The sequence below is a fragment of the Semicossyphus pulcher genome, unplaced genomic scaffold, assembly GCF_022749685.1.
Source record: "Semicossyphus pulcher isolate SPU_LCO1_2020_fin unplaced genomic scaffold, fSemPul1.0.p SCAF_23, whole genome shotgun sequence".
Taxonomy (NCBI): Eukaryota; Metazoa; Chordata; class Actinopteri; order Labriformes; family Labridae; genus Semicossyphus; species Semicossyphus pulcher.
In genome coordinates, this window is record NW_027211697.1 from 5806434 (window position 1) to 5820013 (window position 13580).

The 13580-nt window shown below is 40.4% G+C and overlaps 1 protein-coding gene across 3 annotated transcripts in view; it reads right to left on the reverse strand.

Annotated features, from left to right (window-relative positions):
- The window catches only part of LOC138602804 (syntaxin-binding protein 4), a 74100-nt gene that overhangs the window by 51676 nt on the left and 8844 nt on the right, over positions 1-13580 (reverse strand). For all 3 annotated transcript variants that reach the window (XM_069674378.1, XM_069674377.1, XM_069674376.1), the window contains exon 3: positions 4994-5089. In XM_069674378.1, coding sequence (XP_069530479.1) covers positions 4994-5089 — 96 coding nt within the window. The remainder of the gene's footprint in view (positions 1-4993; positions 5090-13580) is intronic.

The window sequence follows — 13580 nt, forward strand, 5'->3', positions numbered from 1 at the left end:
TTTTCTGAAAGTTACATATAGCACCTTTAAAATACAATGAAGCTTTCTCTTTTTTAATGAGCAGTTATTAGGTGTTATTTGATCATTAAGTCTGGACCACTTAGGGCAGGGTTCAGTTCTTGGTACCTTATACCTGATATCTCAAACTGTCTTGGAGGCAAACTTTTTGTTGTAGCCATTATTATTATTATTATTTTTATTATTATTATTATTATTAAAGTTAACAATCATGTAGTAAAAGCCCAAGTCTACCCTGCATTTATTTGTGGCTGCTTTCTTTGGGGGGGCTATGGACCTCTAGAGTTCTACATGCAGGGCTTTCATTGGACGCTTGTACCATCTTGTGAATTTGGAAGGAGAGTTGACTGCCATAAAGAACAAAAGGTTGGATTAAACTGTAAATACTTTTTTTCAAAAGGGGGTTCCCATTAGGGCTGCATTAGTCAGACACGGCTGCATGTTCCCTGCATCCAGCATTGTCACCTTTCACTATTCGATAGCACTCACAGACGTCTGCCCTTAAAAAAGCCTAATCAGACAAATGGGGTAGCAATTAAACAGCATCACACTGACGAGGATGCTTGTAGATGTGTCTGCAGACACATTTTGTTTATTACCTGCCATGTGAGCACAGTCATCAGCTGATATGGATAATCTCATTATGCCATTTATTCGGGGGACCACTACTAACATGCCAATATGATATGATTATGATGATGAGTCAAATCATATCATAATTCTCTGTTTCACCCCCAAAACTGTTACCTGTATCCATCATTTATGGCAGAGAAAGTAGGCCATTTCAATTCTGTTGTCAGTTCTGTTTTATTTCTGTTGTCATACTCACATGAGAGACTCATGCTCAAAAACCTGTTGTGTCACTTCAGAGCCATCAGCATGGCTGGATGCCCACTGTGTCTAAGATGTACTTCAATACTCTTCCTTATTTTTGCATTCACATCAATCTCAAACCCTTCTACAAAAAAAAAATGCAGGAGGATATTAACCAAATAAACATGCCCTTTTTATGCACCAGACAGTCAAGTGCATTTATTTTAAGTACTTTAAGGCCTGCCCCAATGTTTTGTGTTGGTTCAGTTAAAATAAGTGGCACCGCTGAGTATTGGGTGTTTGGTTTCAAGCAATATGTATTTTATAAAGCATTTCCACAACATATAGGAGGAGAGAATTTAAATATATATTAAAAATATCTGCAGCACCTGACTGACCAAAAATTTAAAAATTAAGCAGGTCTCTGTTAAGCAACACAACAACCAAAAAAGGAGCTACAAAGCAACAATCTCTTATTTGTGACATTTTATTTGTGATTCTCATTGTAGCCTATTGCTTATTTTCCCTCACTTTAATGATTCAAGTATATAGTAAAAGTTATGCAGTAGACATTAATGTTAGATTTTTTATCCAGCCAGTGATGGTAATAAAATACACCAATCAGTCATAAAATTATGACCACCTGCCTAATATTGTGTAGGTCCCCCATTTGTTGCCAGAACAGCCCTGACCTGTCGAGGCATGGACTCCATTAGACCTCTGAAGGTGCGCTGTGGCACCAAGACGTTAGCAGCACATCCTTTTATTCCTCTCAGTTGCGAGGTCTGTCTTGAAATGAAATTTACTTCAGGATAAACTCCTTAAGATGTATCATCTCTGACCATTAGAGAAATGTAGTCTGTAAATTTTTATTTTCTTATTGTTGCGGTTGGATCACAAGTATTCTCCAGTGCGTAATGCTGGACAGTGTATTAATACTCTATCTGTGGGCACGATTGTCAGTGCCACAGGTAGCTATGTTTGAGGTTTATAATAAATTTACCTCTCAGTTCTGTGTGTTTGTGAGTGTGTGTTTGTTTCTGGGTGTATTAGAGGGAGCGCGCATCAGAATGAGCACGCATGATGGAGAGCTTGGTGTCAGTCTCTGGCTGTTTTTGGTCCGTGCGTGGCTCGAGCAGGAATCTCCCTGAGAGTGTTGAGGAAGTGGTGAGCTTTTCCTTGTCTTCTGGCATCACCAGTGTATGCGCATTGCGCCTTTCTTGATTAATACTAATTTATAAAATAACATTTATTCCCTGCGGGACAGGAGAAGACAAAATCAATGGAACTCGTTTGTGCGACTGGAATAGTCTGAATATTTGCAGGAGCGGGAAGGAGTGGAAAACACACATTGCAGGAGCAGGCGGTAATGGTCAGAAATCTAGCGGGAGCGGAATTAAGAAAACAGTCCTGCGCAGGGCTCTACAGCACAGCATACCACACAGATGCTCCATTGGATTGAGATCTGGGGAATTAAGATGCCAATACACCTTCAACTTGTTGTCATGTTTCACAAACCATTTTTGCCATGTGGTAGGGCGCATTATCCTGCTGAAAGGGGCCACTGCCATTGGGGAATACTGTTTCCATGAAGGGGTGTACTTGGTCTGCAACTTGCCATAGTGCACCATGGTGGTCTTCCCTTGGTAAGTGACATACGTTCAACCGGCCATCCATATGATGTAAAAGAAAATGTGATTTATCAGACCAGGCCACCTTCTTCCATTGCTCCAAGATCCAGTTCTGATGTTCACGTGCCCTTTGTAGGCACTTTCGGCAGTGGACAGGGGTCAGCTTGGGCACCCTGACTGGTTTGTGGTTATGTGTGACAGGTTGTATGTGTCAGACTAAAGTAAATGATAATTGATCTAATTTCATTCTCCCTTTATTTTCAGTTAAATGTATTAACTGTTCATAAGATGTGGTTTCATTCTTAGTTATTATTGTGCATTAGTATTTCTTGGTAAGGCTACATGGGTAGTAATAGCAAGCAAGGAACAAAGATAATAGTTCAGATTCTTGAATGAATGGGTTAACTGCTCTGTGATCTATTGGTAATGCCTTGGGGTTCCAGTAGGGGAGATCGCGCTCTGCTTCCTCACTGAATACAGACGAGCGGAAGCAAGAGCTGCGTGTGTGTTTCCCTCATTCTTATTCCACTACTATTTCCCCTTTTTAAGGTAATTACCATACATAAAGCACCGTTAACTTGTGGACACATGTTAGCAATAGTTCTCCTTATGTTACTGTGATTTTAAATGACAGAAAGATATGTTTTGTACTGATTAACTGTTGAGTGTGTTTCCAGCTAATTCAGACAATGTGTAAGCTAGCGCCAGGAGACCACGAGCTCTGCTGACGTTTTCAACTGTTGAGTCCACGGTGTTTAAAGTAGTTACGTTTGTGCATTTGTACTTTAAGATAAATATATGTATTTTGCCAATGTTAGGTCATGTAGCAGCGGTAATAAGTAGTTTAAAAACACAATTCATATTTATATTTTGTATAATATATTTAGTTAAAAAGATACACTTGTAATGGTACCTGTGGCCCTGTAATTGAGTGTGTTTCACAATGTGTTTGGAATGTGCTTTTAAGTACGTACATTTGATTAGTTTTAATTGAATCTGCACATGACTGAATACAGACGAGCGGAGGCAAGAGCTGCGTGTGTGTTTCCCTCATTCTTATTTCACTACTATTTCCCCTTTTTAAGGGTACAACATATGCAGCACCATACGCAACAAACTGAGCTGCACTGTGTGTTCTGACACCTGTCTATCAGAACCAGCATTAACTTTATTAGCAGTTGGAGCTACAGTAGCTCTTCTGATGAATTGGAGCACACGGGCCAGCCTTCGCCCCTACTTGCGTCAATGAGCCTTGGCTGCCCATGAAGCTGTTGCTGGTTCACTGGTTTTCCTTCCTTGGACCACTCTTGGTACTGACCACTGCTGACCCGGAACACCCCAAAAGAGCTGAGGTTTTGGAGCTGTTCTGTCCCAGTCATCTAGCCATCACAATTTGGTCCCTGTTAAAGTGGCTGACATCCTTACGTTTGCCCATTTTTCTGCTTCCAACAGATCAACTTCGAACTTCTATATCCTACCCACTGACAGGTGCCATTGTAATGCTATCCCTTTACAAACATTAATGTTATTTACTTCACCTGTCAGTGGTCATAATGTTATGGCTGATCAGTGTATGTCTCTATACGTGGTCCACCTTTCAACACAGAAAATCACAAAAGAATTTAAATTTAAAAAAAAGTTTATTTTTCTAAAATAAAATAATGACTATTGTAACCACTGCAATTTATATGTCATCCTTGAAAGTTGGACAGGAGCGGTGTTACAGTCTAACAATGTTGGAATGAGCACTGGAGCTGGGTGAGGAGACAATGGAACTATCCTTAGTAGCCTCCAAATGAACACTGCAAGACAGAGGCCAGTGTGACAACAGGGAGTGCCATTGGGAAGACTTGAGAGGATGAGGACCCTGCTGATGAGAAGCGAGTGAGAGGAGCAAGAGGGAGGTTGAGTATAAAGGCCTTTTTACATTGCAGTTCCCATTCAGCGCCGTGACTAAGCTCCGTCCTCATGTCACCTTTGTCATTCTACATTGGACCACGCAACGGAAGCAAAACGTGCATGAGGTGTAAACAAACATGCCGCTGTTCTGCCCTGCCAGCTCTGCAGTTTACAAAGATGCTGTTTCGTCTCTTTTACGCCTCTGTTACTACGTCCGATGCTGGCACAGAGACGGAACCACTTTGCACCACCATTCCGCCTCCATGCATTCTACATAGAAGATGGAACGTAAAAGAGGCATAATAATCCTGCCTTGAAATGGCAGTGTTAAAAGGGCTTAAGTCAACCCTGGGATGCTCGGAGCCAAAACCAGCAAGAAATACAGCTTGGTGATGTGACTTACATTATGCAAGGGTGACTGTGTTTCACCAATCTGGTTTCCATTGTAATGGATTCTTTTGACTATTTATCACACCCAAGTTATCCATCTAGCCATTATCTCTATCGCCTGTTAAGGATCAAAGTTGTCTCTTTTTTCTTTCTTTATTTTTTCATTCATGTTATTCAATGCATTTTGCAGCTCTGACTCCTTTGATAATAGTTACATTTCAAAATAAATAGAAGTTACTCACCATCACTTGAAGCAAGGCCACCAGGCAAAATCCGTTTGACGTAGACTCCAAACTCCTCTCCAGTTATCTCCTTTACTCCACCAATCACTTTAATTCCTGATGTAATAAGAAGATGAGTAAAGATCAGAAGATGCAGTTACATGCACATTTTTTTATTTTGTTAGAAAGCATTCGGAATTAATATTTTTTGATGAACTTTATACATGGCATGATTTAATAGAATTGGGTGTTAACATGTGCTTATATAATAAATGTGAGCAGGTGAGCAACATGCACAAAATGGATACATTTATCATAATTTGTCTTCCTCAAATAATTCCTTTCAGGACCAACCCATTCAGCATGTTCTCTTTGGCAGTTTGGTCTGCGCCTTGAAGATGAATATTTATTTTTTGATCAGCCTCTATCTGCATTGTTGTGTTAAGTAACTTGTTATGTTACAAGATTACTGCCTTTGAAAAGTAAGTTTTTACGTGACTGCATAACCTACTCAGAAAAGGCGTTAAATTCATTTTGCGTTACAAAAAGTGTAAATCCCTTTGTGACTCTACGCATGTCAGTTATATTATCAGGACAGGGTGTAGCCTACTGTACGTCTACCTTTGAATGTATTGACTCTACTGTCATTGCATAGCCTAATTTATGGCCTAAAATCTGTAACTCTGCAGCCAAATAACAGGAATGATGGACGCAATATAACCTTTACAGCTCTTTATTATGCTAACGATCTGACAGCGAACTGGGAAGAGGCATACAGTATTAGGCACAGCTGTTTCAATGAAAGCAGTACAACACAGACCCTTAACCACCAGTGTTGCAGGGCTGTGTTTAGCTTGCAGATGCTTCTTCAAATTTTAAACTCCCAAGTGAGCACCAACCGGGATTTCGATGTTGAAATTTGGTTGAAAATTAGGTCTGAACATCTAAGACCTCATTTCAACCAAGAGACCTTGTTGGCTGACAATGAGTGCTGGACTTGAACGAAGCTCTTGTGGGATCAAATCCAACTCTACCTATGTATGCAATAATTTATTCGTTGGTGACTGTGATGCACTGCTCACCGCAATGCAACTTGAAAATTGCTGTTAATATGTGTGTGAATGTGTGATGAATCTCGTGACAGAGGCAGATTTCCTGGTGAAAACGGGGGCCATAGAGGTCTTTTAAATGTCTTTTCAACGGAAAAATGCTCACTGCTTGACCAACCAACCAGGTCAGCGAAGAATTAACAGCTGGAGCACAATTAAGTTATGTGCGTGCAGAACAGATCTTGTCACTCATCATTGACTGTCAGAATAGGGGGTAAGAGCTAAGAGGCAAGAAACGAATGTATAAGTGCAATCCAGGTGGCTAAACTAATGCAAGCTAATGATAGCTGATATTATTAAGTTGTCCAGCATTGTCAAAGCCAGACAGCAAGTTAAAGTCTGAATGCCCTTCTCTTTTGGGGCCATCTCTTCCACCACAATGTCTCCTTTCTCAGCAAGCATTTAATTAGTAGGCTAGTAGTCTTTAGCAGACCAATGTTGTTAGTGATAGCTTTTTAATGTCATCCTATGAGTTTGACATTGTTCAACATTCTTGTTGTTCTTTTTTTTATGCAAGATAGGAGGAGATGCACACAGTCAAAAGGCAAAGGAAGATTGATTTAGATTTTTCAAGCCAAGTTATAAAGAGGGTCACAGTGAAAGAGTTATTAAGAGTTGAAGTGGCATTGGCTTGCTAGGTCTTTGCTTCAGAAGGAAATCATCTCATCCCTTATACCCCTGTGTTCTGCATTATTAAGATAGGGAATCACAACAGTCTTCCACCTTTATGAGACAGGATGAAGGTACACAAGTAAGCAGTCACATGAAATTAGTTTTAAGATTTGTCATCATATGAGAATCAGAAATACTTGATCCCTGAGGGAAACTTGTGTTGCTCTGGGACAGAGAAACTATAAGAAAAACAGAAATAGAGAATGGGAACATTATGATATGTCAGGTCAGTTATGTGAGAGGGCATGGGCACAGGGGAAGGAGAGGGAGATGATGAGGATGAGGATGAGGACCAGGATGAGTATAGTATGGTTCAGGGCAAATAGGTGTTAGACATCTCTGCTTTGGCAGTCTCCAACCAACCATTCTCAGCAACTATACCAAATCAACCAGATCCTAAATTCATTGTTAAGCAGTCAGTAGGAAAATACACCCTTACATTGCAAAAACAGTAGTAAAACAGATTCCCTTGGCTCCATTTCAGTCCCGGTGTGAAAGGTGTGCTTTGCTTTAATTTTGCTTTTGTAAAGCATTTCACACAGATACCTCACCACTGGCAAAGAATACATTGGGTTTATTTCAGCAGGGTTCAAGAGCTGGAGAAAGGCCATTAAGCAATAGCAATAACTACCCATCTGTATGAGGACAGATCAGATCATTGTTAGCTGGTTAGTGTGGGTGCAACACAGCAAGAGGAACCAAGGGCCTGCCAATTAAAAATAATTGGTGCTGTGCAGTTTTTGGTATGACAGGGTTAAGCTCTTGAGGGCCATAATTCAAGTGAGGGAAATCTTGATCAACTACTTAAGTTGCACCGATACCAAGTACAAGTACAAGTACTTACATTTGGGTTCTTGCTGATACCAATACCGATATGAGTACTTAATAATATCATTACAGTTCTCATAATGACTTTAAAAGCATGTTTCATTTTCATCAAATGTTCTTCACCTTCTGACTGTAACAAAGTAAATCAACAGAATGATGCAACTGCAACTGTTGCTGACATTTTAACACTCAACTTTGTTTTACTTTACAAACAAACATGACACTGCCACACATTTTACTTTCGTGTAACCTATAACACATTCAGTGGATTTCAGTACAAGACAACATACCACATATAGTGTAAAAAAGGTCACGTGATGAGCACTGCCATTTCTGAGCGCACCTGAACGCAGCACTACACAGCGCATCCCCCGAAACACGGCAATGAGGGAGTCATGCCAGGACTTGTTTACTGCACCTACTACGAGACATCAGTGATCGCCGACTGACTCTTTTTATCGTGTGTGCATCCATGAATATGTAAGTTAGTTTGCCTTAATGTTTATGTTACACTCTGTAAGTGAGGACTAAGCCTTTTTCTCGTAGTTTTACGAGTATGAGTACTTAAGCTCCCATACTGCAAGATACCTGATACTGGTAACGGTATCGCTGCATCCCCAAATTAAGTATAACGTGGAAGAAGACCCATGCCTCACCAGGTGGCTGGCAAGTAAAAATGATGTTTAAACATCTGCTGCAATTTAAAATTAGTTCCTTAGCTTGATCGTTAGGGACATTGCTGGCAAGATTCGGTCACTTCCACATTTGTAGTTCTACATGATGGTGTATAACACAAGAGATCAGTCAAAAGAGCAAGAGGCATTGTGCTAAGGGTATGTTGACCATGATTTGATTGAACATGAGGAATTAATTGGCCTGTATAAGGTTTCATGGACCACTGGAGAAAATCTGGTGAGGGTGGTAAAGGATGTATTGCTATGCTTAAATTTTCCCATCACAGGTTAACGTGGCAAGGCATATGATGGAGCTGCAAACATGGTTGGTAAATATTCAGGGCCACGGGCCATCATTCAGAGAGAGCAATAGATTGCCCCAAATGTGCACTGTGGTGCTCACTGTGTGAACCTTATCACCCAGCAAGCCTGTAACGCCATGAGTTGGAAATGTTATTTGGCCAGTCAAGCAAGCTCAAGGATCCCATTAAGGGAATCTCAAAGGCTCTAAGACCTCTGTCCCACAAGGTTGACAGTTCGCACAAGTGCCATAGGTGTTGTGCTGAACCATTGAGAATGTATTGTTTGCGTTGAGTGAGATGGCAACAGTTGACTTAAATGCAGCAGGCTGGGCACTTGGGCAAATTTCAGCAGAGAAATGTTGTTCTTGGTCGTTTGCTTGCCTTATAGACAACAGAGGAGTTGGAGACTCTCAATGTTTCCCATCAGTGCAGAACACAGAACATAGATGGCATGTTCTCCGCTGTCACCTGTGTGAGAGAAACTTTAGGGGAAAAAACGAACCCTGATAGTTTCCAAGCCTCACAGATGTGTGAATGTGTGGAGTTGGTCTAACTCAAATTGATCTCCATGTGTCAATAACCCACCAAAAAACACTAACGTTTTTTCAAGCTCTGCTCCTGCACATGTACATGCATCCCCCTCTGGGTACTACAGAACAGAGTTCTACAAAGTCCTTGATGTTGTGGTTAGCAAATCACAGAATGGTTTGAGCAGGAAGGAATGAGAATGATCAGAAATCTGGAGCAAGTCCTCTTACTGTACATGGTGTGCAAAGGAACCCAGAGCTCAATCCAGTATGCCTGAAGATACAACTTCTGAGGTCCATAGCCTCTTTGGTCCAGTTGAAACACTTGCTTATTGATAGTTTATTGTTGCTCCAGTGATTGCTTATTGATTGGTTATTGTCGTTCCAGTGTCATCAGCTGAAGCATAGAGAGGGTTCAGTGAGCTCTGGAACCTGAAGACATGGTTTCAGAGCACTATGACACAAGCATACCTGAACAGTATAATGTACATCTTGTTTGCCATATTCACAAGGAAAAGCTTGACATGTAGGACAAGAAGGCAAATGCCAAAGAATTTGTTTCTTGCAAAGACAATAGAAAGGGCAACTTTGGATGTTTTGGCAACTCATCAGTTTTTAATCTAATCACATTCGCACATGCTGTTGGAGCTATTTAAATTGTTTAGTGTTCATTATTGATTATTTAACATTTAGTCATTTGTTGTTATTTTGTTTAAGAAAGATATGTGATTAAAGTTGAAAACATTAGTATTATTATTTAGAATATTTCAGCATTTATTTATGCTTTTCTTATGAAAGAACACAGGTCTCATAACAAAACATTTGCATAAACAAAAATCAGGGCCTGAAAGTGGCATATGCTGCTTCCAATGCTTAGGTTATTATCTCTAAAAACAAACTTGACAGGAAAATGTGCACACTGGTAAGCAAAGTCTGATCCATCTGTACAAACATGTTGTAGGTGAGGGAAATTAGCGACACAGATGGTGAGGTGGTGAATTGAAGCCAGATTGTATATTGAAGCCTCTCATACTTTTACTTTCACAAAATATCAAATGTTATTGACCGATCCACGGCATCAAAAACATTCAGTGGTTTTTGTAGTTGTGACTCATGCCTGTAGTGAGCCTTATCCCATAAGCAATGTTCAATATGTAAAGATCTAAGCAAAACCTAAATAATAGTTTGCTTAACATTTCATCAGCACAGTCTCACTTCACATTCTCCCAGAAGCATCACAGCCATAACCTGAAACATTGGATGTCGAAACTTAAAATAGAATAGAAAACCGCTTAGTCATTGTAGTGTAAAGGGAGCGTTTGTTTTAACTAATATCTTCTTATTCTCTGCATACATCAACATGTACGATTTTCAGTTTTAATATGTATTTTTCGTGTGAAAAAACTGACCACGACTGTGCAGTCAGACGCACAGAGCCTGGGAGGCACCACGGTGGCTGCTTCACACACTCACGCATTCACCTGCACATATTGATTGTGTAAATGAGTAAAGTTTGTTAATAAGGCCAGTAGAAAACTCTTGCAAAATCATTACATATCCTAATCAGTACAAAACATAGTTCAGGACAAGTTCATCATAACTTAACATAAATAAAAAGCTTGCATTCACTGATCGAACTTCTATAAATTCTGACATAATGTAAAGTAATCAGTGTGATTTCTGTAAAAATATAAACACTGTGGTGACACTCCTGCTGATGGATTCACTGGCACTAATGAAGGAATACGGGAATTGATTTTTCATTACTTTGTGACTCCCCCGTGGGGGTCACCTACAACATTTCATTGCTTTTTAACCGCCACCGCAACATCATGCACCTAGATATCTGTGTCAGAAAGTTAATTTTCTCCATCTTCCTCTCGGTTGTTGCTACGATTCACCATAAAGAGCCTTTAAACAGCTCATTTGTGAGGTCCTTTGCACTATTTCTGGTTCAATGTGTTTAGAGGGTGGAATAAGAGGCTGATCCACATGCGGATAATTCCACGTGGATTGTGATTTATAAAGGGAACATTGCGTGCTGCTGTGTGTGCACATTTTTATTTCTGGGGCACTCCATTTTTGAATTTCTGCATATGTACAATTTTAGTATGGATTCTACGCACAGGTATATGAGTGAGACCCCTGGGCAGTTTGGGCACTGGGTGTCGTACAAATTTGTTCAGGTAGGATAGGATGGGCAAGCATTGGAGAGGTAAATGTTGTCACCAGTCTTTGTTTGTTTGCCAAAAAAAAAGTTAAATAAACAAGAAAGACCTTCTTTCTTGGACAATCACATTTTTGATCCTGCATGAGATCAGTGGCCTGTTTCACTATGAGTTTTTGAGTTTGAGGTTTTAAAAGATGATCTAAGGACAACTCACCACTACACACACACATACCTATGTCTGTGCCTTCAGGACCAATTACGGTAAATGGTTAATGGACAGTACTTATATCGCGCTTTTCTAGTCTTCTGACCTATCAAAGCTGCTTTTACACTACATGTCACATTCACCCATTCACACACTGATGGCAATGACCTAAGTGCCAATTTCCAATCAGGTTCTATGCATTCATCCCCGATGGCTATGCCACCGGGAGCAATTTGGGGTTCAGTGTCTTGCCCAAGGACTCTTCGACATGTGACTGTAGCAGTCAGGGATCTGAACATAATTTTTTGGTTAAATGGCCCCAGATATTTCTACTACTGAACAATCTGAACACCTTGACCAGAAATAACAGCATCTGAGTAGAAACAACAAATATAACAAAGGTACATAGTTTTCTCCACTATCCAAGACCATAAAAAAATAATAGGCTGAAGAATAGAAAAGCAGCACCAAGAAAACATATTAACAGCAATCAAGCTGTTACAAAGTTGAATGGAAAGGGAAGGGGTATCTGCTGATGGACTATGGCGCTGGGAAAAGGACAAAATTAAGACTATTAAGAGGCAGAAGGAGGCTATATCCTTGCCGAAGCCAGCTACTGATCTCGCCAATGATAAGCCAGCGCAGGTAACTGAGAGTCCAGTGGTGGTAAATAAGAAGCCATCTATTCATTCGACCAGGATGGCAAGTTATGCATCTAACATAGCAACCCATTGGATCGGCTACTGGCTAGGCTGGTCATTAACTTCCCAGGCTGGTGCCTAGCACGCCGAAGCTAGCAACCCACTGGATGGGCTACTGGATAGGCTGATCATTCGCTTCCGAGGCTGGCGGCTTCTCATTTACCATCACTGGCCTCTCAGTTGCCTGCGCTGGCTAATTACTGGCCACATCAGGAGCTGGCTTCGGCAAGGATATAGCCTCCTTTGGCCTCTCAATAGTCTTGGCACACTCCACTAAATCAGCCCCATTTCCACTCTGGTTTAGATGCCCAGCTCCTCTAACCCCCAGAATGACCCCGGCTGAGCGATCTCTGAAGGGACAACTGAAGTTAGATCCAAAACTACCATGAGTTCTGAAGCAACAGAAAGAACTCCTGGCTATGCTAGAGTCTTGTGTAGTCAAATGAAAAGAAAAGTAAGTAGTGATATTAAAATGGGTTGGACAACCAACAACTGCTGCGTGGCGCCTTTAGTATATGTATCAGAAGTACCTTTAAAACAACTTATTGTCATGAGTCATTCTACAGTAGTTTATGTTGTTGATTTGTATTCTGGTGTTAAGATATTATTTCCTGTTTTCCTTTGTCACTTTGTCTCTTCTTGTCTTGAGTTCTTGTTGTTAAGTTTTGTATTTAGTATATAGTGTTCCTGTCTTGGTTTAGTTTGGTTTAGTTGTGCATTTCTTGTAGAGAATTTCCTGTTTTACTTTGTAGTCCTGCGTTTGGTTTCTAGTCTTTCATGTTATATTTTGTAGTTCTTGCCCCTTGTATGTCATGTCTTGTTTTACTTCCTTCCTTTGTTCTGTTTCCCGACTTTTAGATTGTGTGCCCTGCCCTCACTGTGTTCACCTGTGTTAATTAGTCTCATCTGTCTCTGATTACCCTGTGTGTATTTAGTCTCTGTGTACCCTTCTGTGCCAGTTCATTGTTGTTCTTCCTGTGGAGTTGAGTCTATGTCTGTGGTTTTGTTCCTCGTGTCTACTTTGGAATATCTTCGTGCCTCCCCTGATTTCCTCGTGGCTCCTTGTGTTCCCTTGGATTACCTGTTTCCTGGTTTTGTTTGTAAGTTTTTTGCTCTGTCTTTTGATTTTCCTTTTTTGTCTTTTGTTGGAGTTTAGATTTTGTTTGTGCATTTTTGCCTTTTATTAATTAAACCTTATATCTAAGTCTGCTTCTGGGTCCTCACCTTTTTGTTTCTATTGAAACCGTGACACTTATTCCGCTTCTACAGTGCAAGGTTGGTTAACTCTAAATGAAACGCATGCTAATTACAATGAATAAATGAATAATAATAGCTTGGTACAGATGGGATTTTGGTAGGAAGCTGCCATTGTATGAGTTACTGACAAATGAGGAATGAAAGGGTCATATGAACTTCTCAG